A 27,184-nucleotide genomic window follows, 5' to 3' on the forward strand; every position below is an offset into this window, starting at 1 on the left:
TTCATAAAATTTATTAATCCCTTTTTCAAAAAAAACTCTTCAAGCAGTGCACAAATAAAATTGTAGATAGAGCACAATTAAAACCAACAATCCAACTAAAAAGAAATATACATAAAACAATCACTTTAAAATAAATATAAAATCAATAAGTATTTTAAAACCCAGTGTCATAGCTTGCACTGGACAAAGTACTTGGACAAAGATTTTGTTTTTTAATTAAAAAAAAACATTGTTCAAATCAGTATGGTACATAAGCAAAGCATGGGTCACCAGCACAGCAGGTGCACGGCAAGGTTAGCAAGCTGAAACGTTGATCCAACAGCTGACATGCCCCCTGGGCTCCTATTATAAAAGCATAGGGCAAGCACAGCTTCTGCCTAGTGAGTGGAATGTGCCTTTAGATTGAGCAAGCAAGCAAGCAGGCACTCTTTCTGGTGGGCTGAACATGAGCTGTCTGTTCACACTGGTGCTGGAATCTTTGTGTCCTATGTGACAGGATCCTGACAGTACTGCCTCAGATCCAGAATGGGAATCAAATGCTGCCTTGGTGGGCAGAGAGGCAGAGGCTGTGGGAGGCAAAGGGTCCAGTGGTACAGGAGGCATGGCAGGCAGGGGCTGCCTTGGAGTCAAAAGTGTGTGTGTGACTGAAATGGGGCATTGGGATGACAACCCACTGGGACCCCAGGATCAGATTCCTCGTCTGCATTTTAGCTCCCAGAGCTCTTAGATTATTGTTGCAGCCCCATGCAGCTTTCCCAATCCAGCATCATCAATAGGCTTCTCCTACCCCTTGCCCTGATCTAAGCAGCCCCTCCAAGGTGTCTCCCCGGGACTGATTACATCAAATCTAGGTACATAAATTATATGTCTGAGTAAGTTTGATGAAACTATTTTGCCACATTACCATTGAAAAACTAATCTGTCCACTAAGTATTTACTTTTAACAGGCAAGGCTTACTATTTCAAGTTATCCCCAGAACACTTCCACATAAGTTGTTAAATTCAACATCAGATGACGATAAGGATCCACGTAGTGCATCATTATTTGCAAGTATCTCAGCAACCAGCAATTTGCAAGTCAGTACAGTGGTACCTTGGGTTAAGTACTTAATTCATTCCGGAGGTCTGTTCTTAACCTGAAACTGTTCTTAACCTGAAGCACCACTTTAGCTAATGGGGCCTCCTGCTGCCGCCGTGCCACCAGAGCACGATTTCTGTTCTCATCCTGAAGCAAAGTTCTTAACCCGAGGTAATATTTCTGGGTTAGTGGAGTCTGTAACCTGAAGCGTATGTAACCCGAGGTACCACTGTAGCCCATTCACGGATGGTGGTCTGACTTCTGACAACAAAAGTACTGGTAGCTTGATTCTATCTGCTATACTTCAGGAGCTGCTATGTTTCTGATAGACAGCTGTAACCGGGGGGGGGCAGTTTAATTGCTATATACTGATACTGGATAGAACATAGTATCACAATAATATACTTTAGTGATGGGTGGCCATCTGGTTAATAACTGAAGGCCTTACTGTAAATATATAATGAACCATAGTGTATGTGGTTAACAAAAATGCATATCACTGACATAATTTGCATATTGGATAACCGTATGCTACACTAGATTAAATTTGGTTGTAGGAGATCCATGTTCCAATATCTGCTGATCCCTAAAGTTCATAGAGGAGCCTTGGAATAGCCTGTCTCATAAGGTTGTTAAGAGGCTAAAGGGAATAACAATGGGGTTATTGTATCATTTCTTGAAGCACTATGGAACTTGAATGTTTGGAGCCAAAGAAAATTGTTAAGATTTGAAATATTAAACCCTTCAATAATGAATTCCTAGCAGCTATGAATTCAATTAAACTATATTCCCACTGCTGCTTTTTGTATCAGGAGTGGCAGGGCTGGTTCTAAAGTAACCTGGTCTTGGTTCTGTTCCTACGTGTGGGGGTGGAAGGGCAACACACTGTCTCATGTTTCAAATGGTAGCATTCAACTTCGAATTCACATCTACTCATATTTGGGAAACAAATTTTCTCACTAGCATCCTTGCTACAATGTGTTGTCAGTTTCTCTGTCTCCTCCTGCTTTTCATTCTGGTCCATCACCCAGTCAGTGAACTAATAAATACATGTTGGGTTTCTAACTTGTGTAACTTGAAATAATATATATTCTAATATAAGGGAAATATTTGGCAAGGATACTACTTCTTTTTCTAAGTTCCCATTATTTAAAATTAATTGAAATGCATTAGAGGGGGAGGACTCAAGCTGCCTAAATACATAAATTGCTGGGATCTGAGACAAGACTAGACATAGGCTACTTACTCCCTCAAATCATCTGTGTGAGACAAGTTTTTAAATTTTTTGCAGGTTCTGGACTTACACAGACTTTACAATTTTCTGTTATAAAAAATGAGGGATAATACCCCAAAAGGGGATTGTAAATACACCAATTGTGAGGTTAGCTGGCTAGCTGGCTGCTATGGTGACAGAGATCATACGGATACCTTAGGCAGACAGTTCTGTCACAGACTCATTGTGGAACCTTAGGGGAGTCATTTAACCCTTTGTTTGTCCATCTGTACAATGGGGAAAGTGTTCCTTTCTGGTAATCAAGTGGGGGCTGTATGTTATATTCAGCAGGTGTTCCTGCTACACTGAGTGCCATAGGGATGTATGCTTTTTATAAATAATAGCAATCAAGTGCTGCATAGCTACTGAGCAGGGTCCATATTGTCTGCAGGTTGACAGATACCTGGAAGCACTTTGGGAGAGTTTTCTGCACACCGAACAAGAAAAACGTGATCTACAGAACTGGAATTTGCCTTTGAAGAGTACAAAATCTGGGAAGAGTTTAAATGGTGAATCCCAGGAAAAAGTATTCAAAGGAATCTTTTATAAGGTAATTAGAATAAATATTGGTATGCATGTTTATGTTGTTTAGCCTTGCAGATAATTGCAAAAAAGGGGGGAGAATAATACCAATCCACATAGAGATACAGTATGTGTGTTGCAAGATCACTCATGTGATACATCTAGCAGCTCTGACTTAGAATAAATCATTACTTATCTGAGAGAGTGGTTAAATGCAAGACAAATGTAGGCTTTTTTATATTAATGTAGTGGATTTCATTCAAGTTTAGAGGTTAGCGTTAACCTGTTGCTAACCACATAATGGGTCCAAATGAACCCAAATATCTGTAGGATTTCCAGAACAGTATAGAAAGTATAATTGCAGAAAGAAAGAGAAGCATCAGATTATGCAGCCAGAAACATTATTTTAAAGATCTGACTAACGGAGACATTAAGAGCAAGAGGGAGCTTGTAAAATGCATGTCTGGAAATACTTTATTTAATGTTCTGTGGTATTGGGTTTAACTATGGTCAGGTCAGCAACATTTAGTTATGAGCCAAAAGTGCCCACTGAAGTCGTTTCATAGAATCCAACATATCATTGAGAAAAATTTTACTGGTTAAATCTCTGTGGGTTAGACGGCTGTTGAAGGCACAGAATCAGGGCTTAGAGAAAAGGATAGCAACCTTTATTTTAGTTTGTTTTATATGTGTCTTAAAGTACAAAAGATAGTTTTCTGTCTTTTAAGAGAAGTAATCACTCTTGTTGTATGCCCAAACATATATCAGACTAAAAATTGCCAGTGGTTGTGTCTTCTTCACAGGCATGGGGACCCCTACCTTTGTCTACTTCAGGATGAGTATGAATAAGCACACCTTTATATCATTAAGACACCTAAGCACACCAAGTTGATCTCCTGAGAGTAATTCAAACTATTTACATATATTGCTGCAGGAACCAAATAGGTAGCTCCCCGCCCCTCCCCCCCAAGTAACAAAAATGTGGCACAAAATATTATAGCTTTGGAGTGCAAAGGTTAAGTCTAAGGGGAAAATAAGCTTAATATTTTGAACCAATGAACCTTTTTAAAGTCATGGAGGGACCCTAAATCAGACAAATCCTATGACTGTGGCAGAGAGTTGCTTGTAAGCAATATCTCCTCTTTTGAGTAGTAGTACCCTTCCAGTGAAATGTCTTTAATAACTCTGTATTGATAATCTTGTGTCATACTTTATAAGTTAGTGCTTCAAAACTTACCTATGAGTATGAATGTTAATTCTACCATGTGGCTGAAATACTTGGAAAATGCTTCTCCCAATTCAGTTTCCAGGGTATGAGCATATATTTTATCCAATGTTTTAATGCTTCAAGTAGGATCCCCAAGTGCTGCTGATTAGGCAATTAAATATTTAGATGAAAGAATAAGTGCTTTTCTGAATCTATTTCAAGTGATTAATGCTAATTGGATTTATAAGAAAAGTGTGTATATTCTAGGGAAGTAGTGCACAAGTATACTTGCCCTGTCTTGAATGCATTTCACAGGATACATTTTATATCCCTAAGGGTAGCTTGACTTCCGCAATATTTTTATTTGGATTTGTACCTAGCTTCTGCCAACCTAGCAGTTCGAAAGCACGTCAAAGTGGAAGTAGATTAATAGGTACTGCTCCGGTGGGAAGGTAAACAGCATTTCCATGCGCTGCTCTGGTTTTGCCAGAAGTGGCTTAGTCATGCTGGACACATGACCCGGAAAAACTGTCTGCGGACAAACACCAGCTCCCTCGGCCTGTAAAGCGAGATGAGCGCCGCAACCCCAGAGTCGTTCGCGACTGGACTTAACTGTCAGGGGTCCTTTACATTTACCTTTAAATCTCACAGACTCCAAGTAATTTCAAAGTAAATTTAAATATATACAACACACAATAATAAGCCACACCATTCTGTCTTCCACCTTGGCTCTTCTTTTCTCACCCACGGCAGAGCCCTTTCCCTGGTCTCAGTTACATCGTCACTAGCAGCCATTGATAGCCCTACCCTGCATCCACATGCTTGCTGACAGTCAAAAAACTCTATTAGTGAGACATTTATTTCCTCCCCCAGTCAAGCCTCTATTCTTGCATGAGGTAGACACTGTGATGTCTCCATTAATATTTTACTTAGTATTTTAAATGTCATGGTTTCAGAACAATATCAAAGCCCTTCCAGAAATTCCCACTGATGCCTGCTCTTTTGCCTTTTTACACTGAAGAATTCATGCCCTTTCTCTCATTGAAAAGAGGGGTAGGCCCCAACAAATTGATACTTTGTTCCTTATAATCCCAACCCCAATACCTTTTTGAATTCCATTAACTGAAAAAAATTATAACATCTCACTCACTAGTCCCTTCTCATCAAACAGAACTTCAACTATAACTGCCAAACTGCCTTTGGCAGTCACCCTCAGACTGTGGAATAACCAGCCTCATATAAGCAATATGCTTAAGTCTAATTAATATACTACAGGGTTAAGACCATAGAATTCTCCTTTAGTACCTATATTTTTGCTTGTATTCATTCAACTTGTTTTTATTATTGCTTGTTAGCTGCCCTGAGCCTGGCCTTGGCTGGGGAGGGCAGGGTATAAATAAAAATTATTATTATTATTATTATCACCAACAGAAAACAAATATGTCTAGCCTCAGGGAGTGATGGGGGATAGGCAGGACATCTTGAGATGGTTGAAGGTTTTATGGGGATCCAATGGTGTAAGCCCCCTAGTATGGACTATTATTCATTAGAACACACAGGTTTGAAGGGCAAACTTCTATGCACACTTACAAGGAAATAAGTCTTGTACAGTCGTACCTTGGAAGTCAAACAGAATCTGTTCCAGAAGTCCACTCAACTTCCAAAACATTCGGAAACTAAAATGTGGCTTCTGATTGGCTGCAGAAAGCTCCAATCGGAAGCTGCAGAAGCCCCGTCAAACGTTCAGCTTCCAAAAATAGTTTGCAAACCGGAACAGTCACTTCTGGGTTTGTGGCGTTCGGGAGCCAAAACGTTTGAGAACTAAGCTGTTCGAAAACCAAGGTACGACTGTATATAGTGGGACTTATGTCCAAGCAAGTGTGCATAGAATTTGACTAGGGATGTAAAAAGTTATTGATTTTCAGTCCATGTTGCTGTTCCTGTTCTGCTGCAGTTTGGCTTGCAACAAAAACGACATTATTAATGTCACTGTTCACTGCAGCAGAATTTTATGTAATTAATTAATTAATTATTGTAATGCTATTACACTAGGGTTGCCATATTTAAAAAACCATGACACCTCAAATGTTGTTGAGTGCCCGAAATTGTTGAGCGCCTGAAGTTGTTGAGCTTTTTTAAGGAAAAGCTCTACAGTTAATATTTTGGAACTTTAAAGGTTTTTTATGCATTTTCAACATGATTTGACCCCTGTTGCCGGTATGGCGGCCCTATTGCACAACGTATCTCTGCAAAGGAAATTTAATGCAAATAGGGGAAAACATAAATTACGTAATGTTTGGACTGAAGACAAGAACAGCAATGAATAGGAATTGTTTTTTCTGAATTGATTTGTTTTTTTGGACATGGGACAAATAAGCAGACATCAGTGATTGCAATTTCTGTTTCTATCAGTGTTCTCTGATATCCCTAGGTGTGGCTGCACATAACCTTTCTCTGGGAAAATTGGTGAACGGCTGCTCTAGAATGCTGTTGGTTTGCTTCCTCAGCAACTGAGGGCAGAAGTGTGAGCACCTTAGCATGGACTTCTTCTCCACTGTGTTTCCCTCAGCTTCCCTCACCCCACCCCCACAATTTTCTTTACGCCAGCATTTTTTATCATTCTTATTTTTTTATGCACATAGTTTGTGTTTTGTAGGTTGTTGTCTCTTGTGCTTGCTTCTAATTACTTTGATTCCCCCTAACCTAAGTAATTTTCCCCCTTGTAATGTTATGCTATGGCACTTTTCACATTCAGTGTAAGATTCTGCTACCTTCTAATGTGTAGATTCTCTAGTTCCTGATTATCTTTAATGTTGAAGCTGGCTGAAAGTAAAATAGGTTAGATGAGTACATTTGCAGAAGAGCACCAGTTGGTGTAGAAGTAGTTAAGCAGTCCTCGTTCCCTCATGTTGATTCTCCCCTGTGAGTGCCCCTACCCTAATATGCTTTGTTACATCAGTAAACATCGTGCTGGGAACAAATATTTACTAGTATAAAGTGTTATTTGGGCTTGAAACATCAACATGGAAACTGGCACACATGCTCAGATAACAGCCTGCATTTAAATGATGAATCCGAACTTGATCCCTGCCCCCATGTTTCAGGGGAACAGGAAGTATGCAAAAGAGAGTACAATATAGTATCTGCCATGAGGACTGATATATTGGCATGGAAGTTTATATGCTTGCTCAAGATAACATTTTATAATTTTATTGCAGCTTAAAAACTGATAAATTTTTTATGGTATAAGTATCTGTGGTCTAGAGTCCACTTCATCAAATACATGTATTGTCATATTTAGTTGGTAGGTACATACATGTGGGTGTAGAGTGAGAAAATAGTAAACAGTACGGTCAGATGATTAAATGCAGAAAGTAAAAATTGTGACAATTCAATTAACTGACCATTCACAGCGGTAGTAATTAAGGGCAGGAATGGTGTGCAATACAATACTGTACCTCTTTACAGACTGAGAGGTCATAGAGAAACAAGGTATATAATTTACAACATGATTCTCTGTTTGAAGTTCAAATATTCAGAGACTGATACCATTGTTAATGATATATAGGTTCTGGACAAGTTTGTCAAGCTGAGTTTGATTTCCATATGCAAGACCTCTCAACACTGTGCTTTATTAGTGATAATAATGATGTATCTAAAAAAGGCAACAAATAAATTCCTCCTTAAGTTTCTAGTGCTTAGTCGTTCAGATAATGCTCCTTAGGTTTAGCTACTTACTGCAGCTTCTTCAAAAGAATTATTACCATCCTATTCCATGGTTACTTATCCCCTGTAATTGGATTTAGGGATGGGAAAACTGCAGGAGGTTTCCCTAGTAAGACAACCCTAAGTATTTAATTGTGTTTCCTCCCATTTTGATTAATCATTAAATAAAAAATAAAGAATGATTTGGGAACAGAACAAGAATCACAGAGACATATTGAGAAAAGTCAAATAATATTCTTTATAACAATGCAATTTTTAAAAATTTGTACCAACATTAACTACATGTCTCTAATTTTGCATGAGAATATGTAAAATCAGGTAGCACACTAAAACACATATGTAAAATCAGGTAGCACATTAAAAACACACTATTGCTGCTAAGAAACACTTTACAAGGGACTACACTGCATGTGTGTCTTCTAAATCTGAGTAAGTGCAGTAAAGCAGCAACTTCTGGCCTGGAAGGTCTGGTAATATGGAGTGACGCCTCGAAGAGAGGTGCCTCCAAACCCTTTTGTTCCCCTGAGCTTGAGAAGGAGATCAATGCCAGACAGCATGACACAAACTGAGATTTCACTATTCTACTTCAAGTATCCATAAGTTAAATATGAATTTGAGGCAGATGCCTATGGCTTTAGTGCTTATCCTGCAAATGCACATGCAGGAACAGAGGCTGGCAACTATTATGTACATGCTTACCTGTGCGTAAGGCCCATTGCACTTACTTTTGACTATAGGATTGAGCTGCATGGCAATAATCTGGTGTGCATTCTGCCATTTCATATGCTGTAGATGGGGTGGTCAATCTACAGGTTTACAGGTGCTGTAAACACCTTTTTAAAAAACTTTTAAATAGCGTGGCTAGATTCAAGCTTTTTGGGTTGTTTAAAAACCAAAGCACTGCTTCCCTTCTCCATAAGCTCCGATAAACAACTATCCAACCAAGTAGTCTCCAACAACTAAGTATATCTTCACTACTTGTGATAGGTTAATGAAATATTAATAATTTGGATCCAAGGAAAGGAGGCTCCTTGAGAAATTGCACCAGTACTTCAACAACTTTCACCCATCATCAAATGGAGACCAGACCAGTCCACACAGTAGGCTGACTTTCTGGACACCACTGTCACTTAGTGCAGCACAAGCCAAACAGAAGAAGTAAGACATCCTTTAGGGCAAAGATAGGGAATCTCAGGCTGTTGGCCAAAAGTGGTTCTCTGGGCCTCTCTGTGTGGCCCTTGGGACTCTCCCCAAGTTACAGCTCTCACTGGCCCCGCTTTACACCCTCCTTGAGTGTTGTTACTCATAGTTGGCCCACCCATGAGGCAGAGGGCCACCTCAGGCAGTAGAAGTGCAAGAGGCAACATCCCACCTGCCTGCCGCACCACTTCTACTTCCAGAACTCCCCCCACTTGGCAGGTTTCAGCAAGGGGGGGAAGGTGATCCAGTGGCAGGGGTTGGCACATTCATGTTTCTCCTCAGGTGGTGAGATGGGATGGGCCTTCCTTGTTGTTACCTGACTAGAATGTGTCCTTGAACTGTGATGTTGCCTCTTGGTTGCCTGGATGAAGGAGAGAGGAGGTGGGGGGGTGGGGGTGTTTGTGTAGAAACTAGTCTACCCTACAAAGGTAAAATTCACATTAGTTGTTCTGTGCACCCTTGCTTCTGACCATGTTTGTATCCCCTTTGGCCTGGTCCACAGTATAGGAAGCAAAGCAAAGCCTCCGTCAACAAGTAACAGCATAAAGGAGGAGGGGTGCTCAGGTAGCAATCCTTGATGCAAGAATAGTACATGTGTTCCTATTTTAATTTGTGTAATGTTGAAAGGTATGATAGATACTAAATTCTGAACGATTAATAAAAAGTAATGTCTGTGACATTGGCATTCCCAGGAATTCTTGCCCTCGCTGCTTTGTTCCCTCTAGTCCTTAATTTTGCTGCCAATCCCCGCTCCAAAATGCATTTCCCTTTAAAAAAGCAACAGCCCCAATACACCAGGATAATAACATTGGACTACCATTCAGGGTTGTTGTATACTTTCTCCTCTCTCAGCAACTTTCTCCTCTCCCAGCAAGAGGCATGTAACAACAGTTGCAGTTGGTTACTTTGCAGAACTGGCGTAACTCACTCTCCCAGCCACAGCCCTGCCCTCTGCAGTATGGGCATAATAATGATGAATTGTCTCTATGTATGTATTGACAGAGTGTTTTTTAAAAGATTACAAACTGGGGAGGGGGGAAATCTAATTAAGATCCACATTAGAAATATATTGTCTTTGCTATTACCTTTTGTTTTGGGTTGGCACACTACTTCCCAGTCACAGTGATACTAAAATTCTGGATAAATGAGTTGTTTTTTATGGGGAAATCACTTCTCCACAGGGAAGAACAGTAGAAAATGCTTAAAAGCAAACGAAGATTTTTTTTCTCTAGAGTCTTCTAGGCAGTTGGTCTTCTAGCCTGCTCTTTGTTTAGCTGGCAAGATTTGCTTTCCCAAATGTCAGTCATTACTATGACCTCATTTATTGGCTAAAAATGCAGACAGATGGGAGAGGCTAGTTCCTCACAAAACAAAAATGCTTCATATTCCTGATTCTACAAGTGCTGGGATCTTTCATTTTTAAAAAGTAAGATTGGGAATCTGGGGATTATGGCTAATGAGGGAGCAATGCGCCCCCTTGCGGACCCCCATGGTATATACCTAACTGTAAACATGCGTGTTCTGGGAGCAGGGATGTTAAAAAACGCTTTCCAGTATGACTTCAGCGTGGGTCACCACACTCTTAATTATAGCACTATAACAAACCCTAACCCTGCTTTGTCTTTAATCCTGCTGCGCTGACCTTGTGTCCCATGCGCTATAAAGAACGGTAACTATTATTATTTGATAAATAGCGCTCACGCCGGCGCGGCTCCAAAAGGAGGATTTTTTGTGTGTTTTTTGTTTAAACCCGGCTTTTCCAAAGAAGACAAAGAACACATTGGGAGTCGGTGTAAAGCCTCCACGCATGCGCTTACGGTCGTAGGGAGGTGTCTGAAAGATGAGACGGGCGGGCATTGTGCGCGTGCGTGGGAGAGCCATCTCGGGCAGCCTTTCATTGTGGGAGCAACCTTATTTCTCGAGGAGCTGGGAGGGCCCTTGCGAGCGCGCATATACGAGTTCTTCTTGGGAAGGTTCCGGAGCCTGTGCGCGCTCCCGTCGCTAGATAGGCGCGTTCTCTTTCTGTCTGTCTCTCCCTCTTTCCTGTCACTCCCCCTCCTCCCGGCTTTGGTGAGCGAGACTTTCCAGAGATCTCTCCCTGCAGCAGCATTAGCAGCCGCAGCGCCAGGTAGGGTTTCCCAGCACGGTGCGATCTGCTCTTAGGAGAGCAGCTGCACCGAGGGCCTTCAGACTTTACAAACCTTTGGGTGGTGGGGATGGACGGGCGGGGGTGCGTTAGGCGTACAGGTGCGTGCGGTTACGCAGTCAATGCGCTTGCAGTGGCTGGAGGGAGAGGCGCCGCGCCATGCAATATAGCTTTGGATCCGATGGCTTCAGTACGCGGCGTAATTCCGTTTGCATATGATGTCGGTAGATCTCTTAATGCTCTCTTCACAGTTATACAACTCTCCTAATTTTCAGCAATCTGAACAGCATTCATCTCTTCTCCTTTAACCACACCCCTGCCTCTGAAAAGAGGAGCCCTATTGCAAAGAAATACGCACTCGCCACCTGCCAGCGCGTGTGGCAGTACAAATATGTTATTTTCCTCCCTGGTCTATTAGGGCTCCTTTCTATCATCATTCAGTGGAGAGGCTTGTAATCGTAATGCAAAATGGGGCAGTAGGGGTGTGTCTCTTAGGATCTCAAGGGTAGGCTTGATTGTATGTATCTCTTTATAAATATTTTGCAACAACGACATCTACTTTTATTCTTTTTTTAAAAAAAATAACATTGTATAGTAATAAGTTGCTTGGAATGCAGTTTTTGCTTGTTTTTGGCAATTTGAGGCACACTTTCTTTTTTCTTTTTAAAAAACACCCATATGTAACATTTTATTTTATCATTTAACAAATGATCTGCTAACTTCATTTGGAATTATAGGTGAATTTTAAGGAACCCCTTTTTTGACCCTGTTAACTGTCATTTCCCCCCATCTCTTGTCTCTGATAGGTTTGGTTTCCTGCTTGGGAGACTGGTTTTGATTGTGAGGGTGATGGCGAATGATAGGCTGTTGGTGCTGCAGTAGGTGTGGATCTTGGAGAGAGAAAAAGGGTGGGCTCTCCTTCATATCAGTGGTGCCATGTTTTGCAGTCCATGTCATATTTCTAGTATTGCTTAGATAATTATGATGTTGGGGAAAATAGTCTAAGAAAGGAAAATGTATTCTGTGTTAGCATTTTTTTTTCATTGTGGAAATCTGAGATAGGGTAAATGACCTGCACAGTACTCTTTTCTAAGAGCTGAGTTGCTTTGTTCCTCTATATGGGTCAGTATTATGGGATTTATATTTAGGATTCTTAATTCTTGGGTGTAACAGTAGCACAAGTCTGGTGAGTTGAAAGAGAATGAAAATGACTCTCCCCCTTCTCCATGCTTATTATGTTAATAGTTACTGTTCTGAGCAGAAATCTAACAGGGAGATAGATGATTCCTGATCAAGATGTGGTGGAGAGCTGGGAGGGTGGGGGCGCACACAGCTTTCTAGAGAATCATAGTCACCCAAAGATTCCAGCTTGATTATTCTGTGCATTCATTGTTTTTCTCTCTGTCTCAGATGGTTTTCTCTGAGAGAAAAATGGATCTGAGTGTAATAGCAGCAGCTGGTCACGCCCCTGCTAGGCTAGAATACATGGATGCAAAGTGCAGTTCTCATTGGGTAAAGACTGTGGTATGCTCCTGTAGTTTTGGGTGGGGATAGAGAGGAAAAACCCTTTTGTCTACCAGCAGAATTGGCATTAAAATAGATGCCTTGCTAGAATGAATATAGAAACACATTTTTATTATGGATTTTTCCCGCAATTGATGCTGCATCTTCCATTTTTTTTAGTGGGGATAATTGGTCATTGTAATGTGCAAATAAACTACTATATTGGTAAGTAATGCCACTGATTTGTCAGCAAGGGCTGCATGGTTAGGCTGGTGAGATCATATAATTCTAGGGTAAAAAAGATTCCTGGGATTGTCCATATATTTATTCAGCCTTTTAAATAGTCAGGGTATGTGCTATAACTTCCCTAATCCATGGTTGCTAATTTATAGTTCTTTAGACTTTTTAAATCATTTGCATATGATGTCATTAATTCTTAAAACAATCCTGTATGGTAGGTTAGTTTATTGTCCCTATGCTACAGGTGGGAATTGGGGATGAGGGACTGACTGGTCTCTGAGTTCATAGCTGAGGTGAGATTTGAAGAAGGAACTTCTTGGCCACTACACCAGCTCTCTAATACATTATTTATTAAGACTTCTTTCTATTCTACTTCAGTCATGAATGAAAGCATAGCATTTGAACATATTTGGTGGTAATCCCTTTAGATGCATTGCAAAGCTTTAATTTTATGGTTATAAGAAAAGAGCTCTGTCTCTAGGATCTGGTACTGGAGTTAGCCAGATTTTGGTCTTGCATCATCCTTGCATTTCACTTAATGTTTTAGAAGAAATTTAGGGAAATTCCTGCCACCAGCTAATACAGGTATTTTAGCTGGAGAAACTCTTATTTCTTGGGTTGTTTGGAACCAAGGAAAAAGCTGATGTGGCCATCAGGTTTCCCCCTAGTTCCTTCTAACTGGTGTGTGTCTGAGCATTCCAGTAGATGTATTTGTGGTTGCAGTGCCAACAGGCAGAGACAACCTCACCAGTGCATAGCAGAGCAATACTATCATGTTTATTTGGAAGGAAGTTCCACTGTGTTCAGTGAGGTACTATTACTGCTAAGTGTGTTTAGGGTTCCAACCTAATTTGCACAAGAAACTCAACTGAAGTTACCACTATACTTATGAAACATTACTTTCAAGCGTCATACCTAAATACATCAAATTCAAAGACAACATGGGTTTTCCACACTTGCACCAAGTTGTTTGCATGATTTCAATGTATTATAAGTAGAAACCCATTTCCCTGTATCGCCCCCCGCAAAAGCCAACAACAAGAAGGTAGGTATATTGTATCTTGACTGAGAGTTCCATTCCCTGTAAAGAAGAGTTCTCATAGCTCATACTTTCGAAGTAAGGTAGAGGTATATGCATGCACATAACGCCCTCCTCCATATGTCAACATCAAATTGTTTTAAACTAATTTTATCATTAAAATATATTTAAAATGCATACCTTGTGGTATGCCATTTTTATTTTGCTGATCTGCATATATTGTATCTTGTGCAGCCTACCAAATTTAAGGCCCAATATTTCTCCAGGAAAAAAACACATTTGTTTGATAGTCTCTTTGTGCTGGGGTGTGTGTGCAGATTTCATGCAGAACAGCAGCACACGAGGAAATAAACCGCAAAAGTTGCTGCAGAAAATTATATAATTCACAAACTTACTCTACTTTTTTATTATGCCTGATGCATTTTTGAGTGTGAACATACTCTTGATCAGAAGCAGCTATTAAAAAACAAAACAAACTTCATATTTCAGAAAATACTTCATAAACTTAGCAGCCTCCTCATACCATTTATTTTTTTTTTGTAAAAGAGTGATCATTGCATGCTAATGTAAATGTATGCCTTGAATAATGTTCTTCTTTAAAAAAAAGTGTTATGTCCAGGATCTTAAAGTTGAATGGAACAGAGGGTTAAAGTATTCCATTCAGCTCTGTCAATCGAAAGTTGCATGTATATGCAGTGTTTCGTTAGATTTAAAATTGAGAGTGATACAACAAAAAATCATGTTTCCATATGTTGGACATCACAGTGCTCTTATAGGAAGAGATTTGTTAGTTAGATGTTGGCAGTGTAATGCTGAAAATTCCTCTTTATGATGTGGGCATGTCCTGTAATGGTTTCTTTCTTGTCAGAAGTTACTGCTCATATCAACTTTGTTTTGAGAAAATCATTAATATTTGCACTCATAAATTATATTGAACTAACCGAATGACAACAAAAGTGAGTTCTATGAGTCCTTTTGGTGTCTAAGAGACTTATACTGCAAGGTTGGAAGGACAAACATCTACCATCTATCACCCAATGGATTGAAGATCTCACTGCCCTTTCTGTATTTGAACACGTGGATTGTAATAATTAGTTTAGATACCTATTTGGACTGTCTTTATTAATAATGTACATATAAGTACTGTACATATAAACCAGGATTGGTGGAATATACTTACTGTTATTATCAGCTGGCACTGGGGTTTTTTAATTATTAGGTTTTATTTGCTTTTCTTCTCTCTGCTATATTTGTAAATATAGGAATGTCTTTTAAAAAAACCTAACCTGCATCCTTAAATCAGCATTGACAGTTTCATTAATTCTGTAGTGGGTGTGCCAACTCAGTGGGTTGTAGCCAGCTATGTTCTACTCAGAGTAGACCCAATGAAATTACTAGACCAAAGTTAATAATGACCATTAATTTAAATAGTTCTATTCTATGTTGGATACAACCTGATATAAGCCATTGTTTCTGTTATCAAGACATGACTTCAGAGACTCCTACTTATTCTTAAAAAGAGACGAGAACCATTTAGTTATCTGTAAATATTATTGTGATGGGAAGGAACCTTAGGTGGTAGAGTCCATGTTGGGATGTAGAAAGTCCTAGGTCCAGTCCCTAGTATCTCCAGCTAAAATATCTGGTAGGAGGTCATGTGGAAGATCTATCTGCTTAAGACCTGGACAGTTGCTGGATGAACAAATCTGAGTTGACAGGTAGCTTCCCTGTGGTTTTAATGCAATGGTTTTAAGCAACAGCAGAGACCTTGAACTTGTAGATCTTCAGTGTGTCTTCTGAACGAGGAGCTTTTTATCTTTTAGAAAGAAGCTTCTAAGAAAGTCATTACAAGAACCTTTTATGCAATCTCCTTCGGGAGTTTGCTCCAAGCTTGCATTTTATCCTAAGATCCAAAAAGCCACAACTGGTCTTAAACTGTAGAGTAAACTCTAAAACTCATGCAAGGAGGTTGAAAAGGAAAAATGGGCCTAGAATTACTTGTTTTAGAAGAACTTACTGTATAAATTTCTTCCTATCACTCTCAAAACTAATTCATTCTATAGAAGAAACATGGTTCTGAACTAAAGAATAGGAATACCAGACTCTTAATTCAGCACTTTAAGGGTGAACTGTATAGTTTTAGAAGGCACTATGGATCCAAAGACAAAACTGGTGGTTATGAAATGATAGTTAGAAAATGCTCAGTCATTGATTCAAGTGAACAAATTTGGCAGTCCTAGACTTGTATATGGATCAGAATGCAGCTATTAAACTGCACACTTCTTCAAAATTTGCCTTGCAGTTTTAGTTAAAAATGCATAGAAGGTGTGTCTTTTCTTGGGAAATGCATTGAGAAGTATAAAAAATGCATGTGTACATTTTATACATTTTTTTAAAAAACAGAACAGGAAAGACTTATTGAATGTATTGAGTGGATGTGAAACTGATACAGAATGGAAGTATTTGCCCATTCCTACTTGTGCACCCTGATTCATTTTAAAAAATTCTTATAGCTTATGACAAGGATGCTAAATAGCATAAAACACTGGAGCTACTACATGTTATAAAACAAATGAGAACACGTGTTCTGTGGTCTACAAGGTTATAGGAAAATGTTTGTCTAACTATGTTTACCGTATATATAGTTTCCTCAAGGAAAAAAGTTCTTGTGGTGAATACATTCCTGGCAATAATTCTGATCTTTTTAAATTTAACACTTTTAATGCTGTGCATCAACTTTTGACATATAGATATGTCCAGTTGTATTCCAGTTGCATGCTGGCTGATCTGATGTTCAGCCCACACCATTACCAAGACCACAAAGGAAAAATCTTATTTAAATTTTGAGGTATTTCTACCCCACACTTTAATAAAATTGGCTTACAAAATGTAAAAACACAACAAAACATTTTAAAAGCATATGGAGCTGTATTAAAACCAGTAAATCACTAGAAGCAGCATAAAAACAACAAATCCAGTTAACGGGTCAAATTGAATTGCAAAGCCTGAAAAGATAAATATCTATCTTATTTGGTGCTGAAATGAGTTTTCAGTGGTGGTGCCCTGATTTTATAATGCTCTTCCTGGGAAGGCCCTTTCTCTGGTAGCCATCTGCACCTCAAGTGGTGGAAGAACTTAAAGAGCCTTGCCTAGTGTACGTCCAGGAACATGTTAATACAATCCTTTGGGTATCCTAGTGCCAAGCCATGAAGGATAAAAACTAGCACTTGAGAACTGAACCTGGAAATGAATTGAGAGTCTGTGCAGTTGATGGAGCACTAGTATAATTTTATAATGCCTGGTCTTTGTTATTTAGCAGCTATTGTCTAAACTAACTTGTGATTCTGAACTGTCTTCAGAGGCAACCCAATGTATACTAGATAACAGTAGTTTAACCTGGCCATCACCGGAGCATGAGACCTGAGACCTGGCTTTCTTAGTTCAGATAGGTATGCAGCTGACAAAGCAGCTTAAGCTTCTAGAAGGTGCTTTCTGCCAATATGGAAATGTGATTGAGATGGTTTAAGAAGCACTCTGAGACTGCAGGCCAATTCCTTTGGAGACACTACAACTCTGTCCAAAACAGGATGAACATCATTTACCTGAGCAGATTTGCACCTATGTATTCTTTGTCTTCATCCTGCCAGTTTCTATTCTCAACCATCAGTTATGCTGGGTGTGATCTGCATATTGATGGTACCTAACTCCAAATCTTCTTGTGTTCTCTTTGCTGATACTGTCCAAGTCCAGTAAATAATTTCCTACACTCCACTGCCAGAAATACCGGTATATCTTTAGAAAGGCTTTGGAACAAAGTCTTACTTGCTTAACCTGAGAAAATGAACCTTGGACCATGCAGCTCTTAATGGTCCAAGACATAGAAAGAGCAACATCTTTTCCAGCCTGAGGTGACATCAAAGGACAAAACCAAATCTGTGTGTTGGCATAAAAGTTGAGCATTTGGGAGCTCACATAATTCCTTTCTGTGGCTTCATTCCCAGAGACTACAGCAGTGGAGTATTAAGAAGCAGAGTGATAAATTATTACGCAGCATTACAGGAGGGCTACTGTTGCTTGTTTATGGAGAGCATAAAATCAAGGGACAATGTAGAGGAACTCGCTCTTTCAATTAATGGAACTGTACCAGACTCTGGAAAATCACCCACATGTGATATTAACCCTCTCTTCACTTCTGCAGCCAGATACTATTTTTCCAAATTTGACAACTTATAGAGCACTATTGAAATTTTCTGAATATTTATAGATTTCATGAGGAATCGGTGCTGGACTATAACTTCATCATCCCTGACCATTGGGCTTGATGGCCGTTGGTAACCCCAAAACATCTGAAGACCTAGGTTAGCCCCCCCCCATGAATGGTGCTAGTCCATGGGGCATTTCCTGGACATGGCTAGCTCCAGATTTTGTGGCTCTTGGGCAAAAGATCTGCAGTGAACCCCTGTCCTCATAGCTTGCCTGTCCCCGATTCCAATGATTGTAGTGGCAGTAGGCTTACTGGCTCTATTAGGAGGCAAGATTTAATTGTTTTGCAGCTGTTGTACCAACCCTTCTTCAGCCCCAGTCTCCATCACTTCTGAAAACCCGTACTAGTGTTCAAAACACACCAGCTTTTCTTCTGGTACTTCCATTCTGCTGCTGCTGCTGTTTGTGCTTGCACTCATGTGAGAGCTGGATTGAGGTGCTGCAAGGAGGAGCAACCATCACTGTTCTGTGGAGGTAGTGCATGGCAGCAGCGTTTGCTGTTCTACAACCTGCCCAGTTCTGCCTGGCTTTGTGTCTTTGAGAACATATACAAGGCGAGTAGAGGAGCTGGTAGGCTAGCTGCAGGTAAGTGTGTATGTTTCTTTACAACTACTTTGTTCCACTTCTGCTCAAGGTGGCCTGTTGAGCAGGAGCAGTGGTTTCCCCACTGTTTACGGGGCTAGAGTCTTGATGTCAGCAGTTGATGTTGAGCTATCGTAGGTACCTCACAAAGCAGCCTGCTACTGATCCTGATCTTGATAGAATTCTGCTTTGCCCCAGTGCCCAGACTCGGATAATGGTAACCGAGAGAAGCTTTTCTCTCCTGTTGCAAGTTGGAAAGTATTTACTTCTTGCATTCAAGTGTCCACCTTCCTGCTGTATAGAGAGAATTGCCAGCTGGGTAAGTGTGTGGCTGACATGGAGTCCTGATATTGAAATTGGGTCTTTCATTTTTCCTCCAATTAAGGGAGCATGGAAGGAGGGCATGTGACTGTCCAGGAAGAATATACTGAAGATAAAATATATTTTGTGGCAGCTATGACATAGAGGAGGAATTTCAGTGTTGTTGCATGGATTTGGTCTGAGGAACTGATCCAGCTGTAGACGTTAGGTTCCTTAGCTTGTGACTGCAATAATTTGCTACAACCCACACATAATTCTGTGGCTAAGGGAAATAAAATCCTTTAAAAAACAAACAAACCAAAACAGCAGATGTGTATTGTGCTCTGTAGCGAGGAAAGTACTTAAGGTGTAGCATTTAAATAACTTCAGCATTTCAGGCATTATGTCCTGCAGCCTTTGATAGAGACTCCATTAAGAGGATGGAAAGCAGAGAGGCCTTCATTTCAAAGGCTATTCAGCTAAGTGCAGGCTGTTTGTGTGTGGTTTTTTCTTCTTTTTGAAAGCCTGCATTCATTGACAACAAGCATACAAGAAGCAAACTGTCCGTTGACTTTTCACAGAAAAATGCAAGTATTACTGGTGGAGTATATTATAAGTACATTTAAGTTTGGGACTCACTTTTAACGATACTGCTGCTATAACGAACTATTTTAAAATATATAGCAAGCGGTTTCTCTTTCTTCACTTGGAATATGGGCAGTGGTTTGAAAATTACTTGTTTTTATGATGAAACTGTTATGTAGGACTTGGGGTTCACCACACAACCACAGGGGCATTGTTCAGATTTGGGTGTCCTAAGAATCTTCATTCTATTTATTTAAGTTCCTATAATGGCACCCAAAAATGTCTGATTCAGAACTTAATAAAGTTGAGTAGAATTTCAGCATTTTGGTGCTGAGGAAAGAAAGAACAAAGAGAGAGTCAGTGCCAAAAAAGAAGAAGCAAAGCTTCAAAATGAGTTTTGAAATGGAAGAAGCTGTGGTTGTTTCAATGAGGTTTCACTGAAGAAAGCCAGTCTTCAAGACAATGAATTATGTCTTTGTGGGAAAGGTGTGGTAGGAGATATCACTTTACATCTCCTGAGGTGTAAAGTGAGCTTCAACTGCTCACTGACTGATGAGCCCCTTTGCATGGTGGCTTGGTAGGCATGCTTACCTTCAAACATACACCTAAAGTGAGACAGGAAGAGTTCTTTTTTTGAGGGGAGAAATACACATAAACTGGGCCCCTGCATGGAGCATCTATGTTCACACATCTTGGATATGTGTTCAGATGAAGTTGTGTGTGTACATTGCAGAAGACTGTCAACTGGTTAAGTGTGTGAACTAGAACTGAGGACTGATATTGAAAACAGAATCCTGTACTTATCCTTGGATTGGATTTAAGCATTTGGTGATATGCTTAAACTCTCTCTATTTCAGGGAACACAGAAGGAGGGCATGTGACTGATGTGAGGGTGGGATTTCAAGGTTTAATTCCAAAGGTTCTAGGCTGAAGACATCACATATATATTGCAGTTATGCAAGTGGAAGAAAGTGTTCTGCCTTGAGTATAGCCAGTACCTTAGATGCTGTGAGAAGTGGGGCAGGGAACTGCCATGGGAAAATGGAAGGGGAATTAACTTGGGCATGTGAGTCTGGTGAAATAAGATGACAGATTGCCTAAAGCAAAAGTGGAAATACTCTGGCTGTGTTCACATATTTAGAGGTGTGGTGGTCTGGGGTTGCGGGAGGTCACAGAGCCTGCAGCAGAGTCCCTGTCATCAATGACCATCCAATCAGCACTAAAAGGTTGCTTTTTAGCCACAGAGACGTATTTTCACCCTTTGTGCTGATGGGAGCCAGTCAGAGTAGAAGGAGGTGAGTCAGTGACAGGATTGGCTCCTAGCTAGGGTCACTCTGAGGAAGGCACACAGGAAGAATACAGAGGAGTTGTTCTGTATGCTCCAAAGCTAAATATTTAGGAACACTGAGAACACAAGGTGCTTCAGTTTCAAAATAATCGTTTGCAAGTTCTGTTACATACGTTGGAACCTGAAGGAAAAGACAGTTGATGTCACTCCAAAAAAAGATATTTCAGCACTCCAAATTATTTGCACAGAAAATAGCAGCTCTATCTGAAAGGCAACACATGGAGATCTGTATTGATCATTGTAATACATCCCTAATTATTATTGTATAATTAAAACTCTTGTATAATCTTTTTTAAAAAATCTGTGTATTGATTTTGTATGATATTGAACAAACCTAAGTGCATAATAATCTCCCTCCCACCTTTTAATTATTGTATTATTAGAAGGGTGTGTGGCTGGGGGGGGGAGGTGCAGTTGTGACTCATGAAGGGACCCTTAATTTCTGAACTTGCCACAACACTACTGCACATAACCAACTGTACGATGTAGTCTGAAACATGTTATAGATTACCAGTAATGCAGTAATGTGCCCACCCTACTCCTCTCTGCTGAGTGGGGAGGAAATAAGCCACAGTTTAGCGTTATATGTGAATCAACACTTGCAGTTTGTTTCTCTCCATGTGCTGATTTGCACATGATGTTACGCCATTGCTGTAGTTTGCTTATTTCCAGCTTGACAAAGGGAGGAGCAAGGTGGGAGCAGTTTGAACAGTTCCTCCTTGTTGATGTCATTGGATAAAAAGTGCTGTATAAGGGCAAAGGATTTCATTATCTCAAAACTGTTGAAATTCTCAATCTGTAGGTTCAACAGGATGAATGAAAGGGACTAAGGCTACCCTAGACTCCCCGCCTTCTATGTATATATTTCATGGATGTCACAGCACAGGTTGTTAGTTTACGATGCAAGGGAGAGAAGGGGAGATGACCAAAACAATGAATGTCACCCTTTGTTTGCCCTTCCCATTATGTGGTCTTCTGTGCTGCCACCAAGTAGATAGTTGCCCCCCCCCAACTGCCTTAATTGAAAGAGCACTTTATATTAGGGGAGGGAACCTGTGGCCCAATAGATGTTGCTAGACTACATCTTCCATCATCCCAGACGCTGTATGGAAATAGATATATGAGAGTTGAAGTCCAACAATATCTGGAGGGCCCTCGGGCCCCCAAACGTGTGTTATAACTTTGGTGTTTCTTGTAGACTTTTTGCTGACCCAGCTGGACTGGATAGAGTGCAGCTTGGATGTGAGTTAAAAATCAAGGAATCGGGCCAAGGCTAAATCTCCATTAAATTTAGTTTTTACTAAAGGCGTTGAAAAGCAGTAGTTATTATAATGGTGCTTCTAGGGGAAAAAAAAGGTTTTAAAGCTGCGTTAGCAGTTAAGCAACTAGGATATGAAAGTAACATGGTAAAACACATCCATTTAAATCTTGTCTACAATGTTTTCCTACTTAAGCAAAGTTTACTTCAGCTCATCCTACTTCTGTGGCAGGGCAGTTTCCAGACTTCTTGTTTAGATCAGCTTCTTTTATCACTGTAATCTGGGTCTTATGCAACTCTCAGCATCCTGGCTTTTTCCAGTTTTAATCTTTTTGAATGGACTTCCTACCTTGTCAGTTTTACTTATAAGCAATATTCCATTCAATCAGTAGTGCCATAGAGTATTACTAAATTTCTAATTTGTATAAGGTTTCTCTTTGTAGTTTACCTTCCATGATCTTTTTGACACACACCCCACCTGGAACAGCTTCTAAATTCCAAATGACCCAATACCTAAACAGAAGGCAACCATTTTATAACTAAACACAAAATGGCTGAAGTTTAGTTTTCTTCACACACATTTGGAATCAAAGGAAACAGGGTTGTATTCAACCAAATCCTACTCAGAATAGACCCATAGAAACCAATGAACCTAAGTTAGTAATGTCCTTTATTTTCAGTGGTTCTACTCTCAGTACACCTCACATAAATTGTGTCAGTTTAAAAATTAATTATAACAAAATAAATTGCCAGATAATCTTAGTAAAGCGCTTATCTGAGCTGTTTGTACCAACTCTGCCATGAAGCTCTATTTTTATATTAAACTATATTATAAAAATAGTTCCTTTGACAATGATCTATGCCTATGGCAGAGTTAAGTAATGTGCAGCCACTCAGTCTGAATGTAGGACATGAAATCATGGTGCAGCTGTCATATAGAGGGAAAACGGCAATTTTCTAAACTTTATAGTTGCACAGCTAAATATAATAGGCCAAAATGATAAAAGAAGGAAATTAAAAATCCTTGAGGCTAATTCTGCCCTGAAGGACAGGATAGAAATTTAATAAATAAATATTTTTTATTTTGCTGATCCTTGCATAATCTGCTTTAAAAATGCTGCCAATTTCTAGAGAGATCTTGACCTTGTTTTAAAGTACAAACTTAGAAGTCCTTTTTATAATTAAACTTGCTTTTCTACTCTAAGATGCCTGACAAAAACTGATTTCGTGAGTGTAGTGATTTGATGCAAGTAAGTGAATTCCCTTTTCCTCTGCCCCATTCTCATAGAAGAACCAGTCGATTCCAGCTACCATTTTATTGACATTGAGTGAGTCATATGATCCTATGTGCAACCATGAATGAATCTTCAGTAACATGAGATTTCAGAGAAACATTATTTTGGGCTGGCTCTAAAGTAGGTTGTGCGTTCATGCTTACAGCATGTGTATCTATAAATGGTTTTTCCATTCTAATTATAAAGCTTATTTCATAACATTTTTGAGAAGTTGAATTATACACCAAAAGTCTAGTAGCCCCCTCTGCTGAGTGAATATCACACTTGATGGGACCAGTGATATGATGTGCCTGACCTGGTGAATAGCAGCAACCAAATACAAATCATTGGCCTATTTAAGGGACTACCTTTCATGCAGGGTAGGTAGAGATTAGGGTGGCAATGAGCAGAGCCACACCATACATTTGAAGCACATTCAGTGCATATACCCTTCCCCTAAAGAATTCTGGGAACTGTAGTTTCAAACTCAGAGCTGTAATGTCCTGGGGGGGGGGGTAGGCGGGGAGGAAAGAGAAGGGGGAGGGAATAAAAGGGGAGGGACATCAAGGAAAAAACACTTTAGCAATCATGCACCCCCCCACACCATTGCACCCAATTGTGTTTTGACTCTACTTGATTTTGACTTTATGCCCTATGTATAGAATGTAACCCCCATGTAAGCTGTGGGTCTAGTGTATTTTATTTTTGTTCAGTTGCATTAGAATCATAGAATCATAGAGTTGGAAGAGACCACAAGGGCCATCGAGTCCAACCCCCTGCCAAGCCGGAAACACCATCAGAGCACTCCTGACATATGGTTGTCAAGCCTCTGCTTAAAGACCACCAAAGAAGGAGACTCCACCACACTCCTTAGCAGCAAATTCCACTGTCGAACAGCTCTTACTGTCAGGAAGTTCTTCCTAATGTTTAGGTGGAATCTTCTTTCTTGTAGTTTGGATCCATTGCTCCGTGTCCGCTTCTCTGGAGCAGCAGAAAACAACCTTTCTCCCTCCTCTATGTGACATCCTTTTATATATTTGAACATGGCTATCATATCACCCCTTAACCTCCTCTTCTCCAGGCTAAACATGCCCAGCTCCCTTAGCCGTTCCTCATAAGGCATCGTTTCCAGGCCTTTGACCATTTTGGTTGCCCTCCTCTGGACACGTTCCAGTTTGTCAGTGTCCTCCTTGAACTGTGGTGCCCAGAACTGGACACAGTACTCCAGGTGAGGTCTGACCAGAGCAGAATACAGTGGCACTATTCCCTTGATCTAGATGCTATACTCCTATTGAGGCAGCCCAGAATTGCATTGGCTTTTTTAGCTGCCGCATCACACTGTTGGCTCATGTCAAGTTTGTGGTCAATCAAGACTCCTAGATCCTTTTCACATGTACTGCTCTCAAGCCAGGTGTCACCCATCTTGTATTTGTGCCTCTCATTTTTTTTGCCCAAGTGCAATACTTTACATTTCTCCCTGTTAAAATTCATCTTGTTTGTTTTTGCCCAGTTCTCTAATCTGTCAAGGTCGTTTTGAAGTGTGATCCTGTCCTCTGGGGTGTTAGCCACCCCTCCCAGTTTGGTGTCATCTGCAAATTTGATCAGGATGCCCTTGAGTCCATCATCCAAGTCGTTGATAAAGATGTTGAATAAGACCGAGCCCAAGACAGAACCCTGTGGCACCCCACTAGTCACTCTTCTCCAGGATGAAGAGGAACCATTGATGAGCACCCTTTGGGTTCGGTCAGTCAGCCAGTTACAAATCCACTGAGTGGTAGCATAGTCAAGACCACATTTTACCAGCTTCTTTACAAGAATATCATGGGGCACCTTGTCAAATGCCTTGCTGAAATCAAGGTAGGCTACATCCACTGCGTTCCCTTCATCTACCAGGCTTGTAATTCTGTCAAAAAACGAGATCAGGTTAGTCTGACATGACTTCTTTCAGAAATCCATGCTGACTATTGGTGATCACAGCATTCCTTTCTAGGTGCTCACAGACTGTTTGCTTAATGATCTGCTCCAGAATCTTCCCTGGTATTGATGTCAGACTGACTGGGCGGTAATTATTTGGGTCCTCTCTTTTCCCCTTTTTGAAAATAGGGACAACATTTGCCCTCCTCCAGTCTGCTGGGACTTCGCCTGTTCTCCAGGAATTCTCAAAGATGACTGCCAGTGGTTCTGAGATCACATCTGCCAGTTCTTTTAATACTCTTGGATGCAGTTCATCTGGTCCTGGAGACTTGAATACATCTAAACTAGCCAAGTATTCTTGTACTGTCTCCTTAGTTATTCTGGGCTGTGTTTCCTCTGCTGAATCATTTGCTCCAAATTCTTCAGGTCGGGCATTGTTTTCTTTATCGGAGAAGATTGAGGCAAAGAAGGCATTGAGGAGTTCAGCCCTTTCTGTGTCCCCTGTTTGCATCTCACCATCTTCTCCTCTGAGTGACCCCACTGTTTCTTTGTTCTTCCTTTTGCTACGAACATACCCATAAAAGCCTTTTTTGTTGCTTTTAACCTCTCTAGCAAGCCTGAGTTCATTCTGTGCTTTAGCTTTTCTGACTTTGTGTCTACATGTGCTGGCTATTTGTTTGAATTCCTCTTTGGTGGTTTCCCCCCTTTTCCATTTTTTGTACACATCCTTTTTTAATCTTAACTCAGTTAAAAGTTCTTTAGATAGCCACCCTGGCTTCTTTAGGCACCTTCCATGCTTCCGTCTCATTGGTATTGCCTGAAGTTGTGCTTTTACTATCTCCCTCTTAACAAACTCCCAGCCATCATGAACTCCCTTTCCTTTTAGTATTACTGTCCATGGGATCTCACCCAGCACTTCCCTAAGTTTTATGAAGTCGGCTTTCTTAAAGTCAAGAAATTGAGTCCTAGTATGCTTGGCTGCTCCTTTCCGCTGTATAGTAAACTTCAGAAGAGCATGATCACTCGCGCCTAATGATCCTTCCACTTCTACCCCACTAACCAGGTCCTCAACACTGGTTAGGATCAGATCTAAAATGGCTGTTCCTCTTGTTGCTTCTCCCACTTTCTGGACAATGAAGTTGTCTGCAAGGCCAGTGAGGAATCTGTTTGACCTTATGCTCTTGGCTGAGTTTGACATCCAACAAATTGGATAATTGAAGTCCCCCATTACTACTATCTCCCTTCCTTTTGCATGCTTGGCCATCTGTTCCAGGAAGGCATCATCTATGTCCTCTGTTTGGCTTGGGGATCTATAGTAAACTCCCACAATGAGGTCACTGTTATTCTTCTCTCCCTTAATTTTGACCCAAATGCTCTCACTTTGGCTTTGAGGTTCTAAATCTTGGATCTCTTCACAGGTGTACACATCCCTGACATATAACGCCACTCCTCCTCCTTTCTTGTCTGGTCTGTTTCTCTGAAATAGATTGTATCCCTCCATTATTACATTCCAATCGTGGGACTTATCCCACCAGGTTTCAGTGGTGCCTATTATGTCATATTTAGTTTGCTGTACCAAGAGCTCAAGCTCATCTTGTTTATTTCCCATGCTTTGCGCATTAGTGTACAGACATTGAAGTCCATTAATCATTCCCCCGTGTCTCTTATTTAAGGATTTTTTCCTCCCACCACTAGGTCTGCGTGCTGTTTGCTCCATTTGGTCTAT

At 40.4% G+C, this 27,184-nt stretch overlaps 1 protein-coding gene across 15 annotated transcripts in view; it reads left to right on the plus strand.

Annotated features, from left to right (window-relative positions):
* Positions 1 to 27,184, plus strand: part of MAPT (microtubule associated protein tau) — an 82,908-nt gene that overhangs the window by 3,059 nt on the left and 52,665 nt on the right. For 2 of the 15 annotated variants that reach the window (XM_083582998.1, XM_083583004.1), the window contains exon 3: positions 2,743 to 2,901. Coding sequence is in view for 7 of the 15 variants with exons in the window: in XM_083583007.1 (XP_083439133.1) it covers positions 12,766 to 12,880 (115 nt within the window). In the remaining 8 variants the exon portion in view is untranslated. Of the gene's footprint in view, positions 1 to 2,742; positions 2,902 to 10,823; positions 11,135 to 12,749; positions 12,881 to 27,184 lie in introns of those variants that run through there. The other 13 variants (XM_083583000.1, XM_083582999.1, XM_083583011.1 and 10 more) reach the window with 13 other exon arrangements.

The sequence above is a fragment of the Podarcis filfolensis genome (genome assembly GCF_964270895.1).
Source record: "Podarcis filfolensis genome assembly, chromosome: 13".
Taxonomy (NCBI): Eukaryota; Metazoa; Chordata; class Lepidosauria; order Squamata; family Lacertidae; genus Podarcis; species Podarcis filfolensis.